The sequence below is a fragment of the Trichoplax adhaerens genome, genomic scaffold (assembly GCF_000150275.1).
Source record: "Trichoplax adhaerens TRIADscaffold_32 genomic scaffold, whole genome shotgun sequence".
NCBI classification, from domain to species: Eukaryota; Metazoa; Placozoa; class Uniplacotomia; order Trichoplacea; family Trichoplacidae; genus Trichoplax; species Trichoplax adhaerens.
This window is the reverse complement of record NW_002060972.1, coordinates 460,440-464,928: the sequence shown is the minus strand read 5'-3', so window position 1 is coordinate 464,928 and position 4,489 is coordinate 460,440. Positions and strand designations below refer to the sequence as shown.

General features: G+C 33.2%; 1 protein-coding gene across 1 annotated transcript; it reads right to left on the bottom strand.

Moving 5' to 3' along the window:
* Positions 1-2,422: 2,422 nt before the first annotated feature.
* TRIADDRAFT_61975 (uncharacterized protein) lies at positions 2,423-4,003 on the bottom strand (the record flags this gene model as incomplete). Its single annotated transcript, XM_002117895.1, has 1 exon — positions 2,423-4,003. One exon carries the CDS (start codon positions 4,001-4,003, stop codon positions 2,423-2,425), a length of 1,581 nt encoding a protein of 526 aa, XP_002117931.1.
* Positions 4,004-4,489: the final 486 nt, after the last annotated feature.

Sequence of the window (4,489 nt, the reverse complement as noted above, 5' to 3'; positions counted from 1 at the left end):
TCGATCGATTTTTTGAAGATTATTTTGATAAATTATAACTAATATTGCTTCTAAATATCACGTTTGACCTACTATAAAACGCAAAAGAAAAGAAAACTGATACCTTCTCGTACGAGCTCAATAGTACGATTTCAAAGTAAGAAATCTTGAATGCATCTTGCTTTGAAGGGTTTAAAAGTTCGAAATTTAAAGGAAAGAAATATGATAGATAAAGAAAAGAAAGAAATACAATGTAGCCTAAGCATATGCAATTTCGAGAATAACTATAGTTAGACAGAGAACTATTTATTCAATTGATATTAAGAATTCAAGCTTGTTTATATGGCGAATTAGCCATGATTTAAATGACTTTCTCTAACACACAATTTCGTATTATTATAATTGCTTTAACTGCCTCATCCTGCTAGTACAACTCTGAGAAGACTTTAGGGTAGCTACTGTCATGGGCTACAGACAACGCTAAGGCGGAGCTCAATTAAGGCACTTTCAAACACTTTGCGTAAATAAACATAGTGAAGAAATTGTTACAAAAGTCTTATTGTCAATTACCATATGTAAACCAAGTCATTTTTAATGGCTAATTAAGTACTAGCAGCAAAACGATGCGCTAGTGCTAATTACTGATATCATGGATCCCTAGTAAGAAATTCAATTGGAAGAGAAAAGAAAATTCAAAGCTGTTTAGAGGCTTCATGCCTGACAATCAGATACTGAAAATTGCTTGTATAAGTATATAATATCAAGCTTGGAAAGTGACGAATTTGCAGATTAAAATTAAAATCTATATCTGATAATGTAATATGCAGAACGATCATTATTTGATTAAAAATAAATGCGAAAGAGTATACTACCTGCTATTCTTACTTAATGTTTATGAGAGATTAAATTAAAATCAGCAGATATAATATTTTTGCTGATAATTCTATACGAATCAATTATACTTAACACAACAGTATCATTTAGCCTAAATCGACAAGTGCCTGTAATTTATTAAGTAGTTCATCAACTTTGAGTTTTTTCCATTTCGTCCTCTTATTCACCTGTTAGAATACATGGATTTATGCTATAGAGGATACCAACAACCGTAAAATTACAAGGGTGCAACAATAACAAGCTGGAGTAATGTAATGTAGATCACCGGTAGATGTAAGAAAGCTTGCACGTCTTGTTAAAAGGAAGATTAAAGTAGGCATCAAATGCATTATTCGGCTATAAGATGTAACTCGGGATTTTGCTGCTTTACTATTCAACTTGGCAATGTTTCTTCTGGCCTCGAAAGGAAATCAATCATCATTCCAACGTGCTTCTTTCGAGATGCTGTTGGCATAACCTACTTAAGCCTCGCTTTGTAAATTATTCTCCGTAATATATCAATTCATAAACTTTTCGTAAAATCGAATTTTCTAGCCTTATTACACTACGGTTTCTTTTCAGCTTTCTAATTACAAACCTCCAGTATAATTAGGATTTATTCTGATATTAATGATGAAATGATTAATTTTTCTTTTTTATTAAAGAATGTAAACTATTTTCAATCTATTCCAATCCTTGTAAATTTATTATTACCGGAAGAAAGGATAGACAAGACTTGCCATATAATAGGGCTAAGTAGCATATTAAATATAATTAACTCTATTTGCCGTTGCACTCGATCGAAGCTTGCAATAAAAATTCTTTATAATTGTTAAACCTTAAGAGTAACTATCCGAAGTGATTTTTCGACCATGAAACTTTGCTATAAGTGAACACTGGTATTAATTGATATTTCCATTTGTCTATACAGGATTGAATTATTCTATTTCCAAACTGTAATATTTCACACCATTCTTGTCTCATCTTCCTTATACGATGAAGTAGAAATCATTTTGATTCATTTGTCTTCGATAAAGTTTACAATTCTAGGTGGGCGGCAAGATTAAATCGTTGAAGCCGTATTTAGTCTTGACCAGGATGTCCAATTTTTTTCTTGGTTCATTAGTTTCAAGCATTATTATCAAAACGGATTAACTAAGAGAGGGTAGCATATATAAAGGATAGTGATGCTATTACGTGTTATTAAGAGTGTAGTGAATCAGTATAAAAAGTTGATATATGCCTATCAGGCAAAGAGACTCCGCATCTTGTATCATGCAGTTAACTACCTAGTAAAGCGCATAAAAAATACGAAACCAGATATTAAATTACACATAAGGCACAATCAGGTGTTTATCCCAATCTAGTATCGGATCGAAGAATCCAATCGGCCAATAGCCATATTCTGAGAAGTAATATTTGATGACTAGTCTAGTTGACAGTCCTGTATAGATCGGAAATCTTGGAATCAAATATTCAATAGTCGATAGACGCTATTGTTTGTAACGTATCTGTTTTATAACTTTTGGAAATGTAAGTCTTTCTATTTACTACCTTACTAATTGATATTTTAGAATTGCTCTTGCTTCGATTTAAATCCTATTTCTGAACAGAGCTGAGTTGAAAACATTTCAATGCTACCATCATTCATATTATGATGATGATTAACGTTTGTATTACTACTTATTCCTGCCTTTCTTATACTTGATGGTGGCCTTTGCGGATTAATACGTAAGCAAAAGCTTTGGCTTTTATTATGTAATTCAATCTTTTGCATTTCCATTTCTCGAGCATAGAGTGATTGACTTTGATTAACATGCGGACGATGTTGGGCAAGCTGATTTGATTTTCCTGTTGGATTCTCTTTATCATTTAATGTCATAGAAGATTTTTGACGTTTTAATTCATGGCTATGAGATGAGCATCGTTTAGATAATGTCTGCTGTTGTGTAAAGCGTACATTACTTGTACTACGCGAAGAAGAGAAGCGATAGCCGTAACGTAGTGCTTTACAACCATCACGAAATTTAGTACTAAATATCACATAAAGTAGAGGATTAATCATCGAATTGGAGTAAGACAACAATCGTAAAAAGAGAATCATAAAGCGTAAACTTTGCCGATTACTAGCTGTCTCTAAAACGATACGATAATAGATTAGCACTTTAACCACTTGTAAAGGCATCATGCAAATAGTAAAGGTTAAAACGATGCAGATGACTAAAGTGACGACATGCCTTTTACCATGATTATCCGTTGAGACCGAAATTTTTCGACGTTTTGATGGTCGTGAGCGTGAACTTTGTCGTCGTTTCTTATGATGCTGTTGATATGGCTGTGAAGGTTGTGGTAAAGTTGCTGAATAATCAGTCATCGTGCCACTACGCCAAGTTGTGTAAGCAATACTACAATTAGTATAGTGCATAATAGCCATAGGTAAAGCAAATAATAATGCGAAGGTAATACCAACATAAATTTCCTCACTAAGTCGTGGAGACCACATAATAATGCAATAAGCCCAAGGTGAATTATTGCCAAAGGTAAAAATTTTCAAGAAAAAATATAAGGGTGAATTAGCAGCAATGGATATGAGCCAAATGGATAATAATATGATCACAGTTTTCTTTTTGGATGGATGACTTTTAAGTGGATAGACAACTGCAACATAACGATCTAAACTAATGGCAACTAAAGTCAACGTTGAGACATTCAGTACAATATAGCGCAATGTGCTGGCAAATTTACACATGCCTTCACCCATGCTATAGCGATCATTCGAATGCATCACTTCTGTAATAGCACTATTAGGTATACTAAATGAAACAATTATGAGATCAACTAGAGCTAAATTGAAAATATAATAATTAGTCACGGTACGCATTCGTGGCCAACGACAAAAAACGGTAATCACTAAAACATTGCCAAAACATCCAAGTAAGCAAATAACACTACAACACGCTAATAAAATAATTAATCCTAACGAATAGACAAATGGAGGATTATTCCACATGACAGTAGACGAAGTTGTATTGGCAGTAGCGTTGTTATAGCTGGTGTTCAAAATGAAATGAAGACTATCATCGCTACTGACTGTAGCTACAAATTCAGTGGTACGAAATAGAGACATTGGTGCTGTAGTTAATTCCGTCATTGTACTTCACAATCTAACAACTTTATCAAAAATGTATCCTAACTAATCAAATAAATGAAGATTTTTACTGCCAAAGTAAAAATAAAAAAGCATGCAAGTAGGAAATAAGCCCCGCAGCGAGGACTGGTAGTAACAATTACAACACAATTTTAGACTTAGCAAACGATTAAGATAAAAAAAAAATAAAATAAAGTCGTCGAAGCCTGACTCCTATTAGTAATCAACAACAAGTTATTAACAGTCAAAGTGCTAGAGATAGAAATACTCTATGTCTCCCATGTATATACTCCAAACCGTTCTTCAATCCAATAATGTAAATACGATTTAGCAGACAGGTCTTTAAATACTGTCAGCTTTGCAGCCCTGCAGGTATGAACAAAGCATTCAATAATTGTTATTGAATTGAATTGAATGAATATTCAGTGTACCAAAATATCGAAATATGCAAATGGGCTAGCGAATACCCTTCACCAAGATAGAAATAGG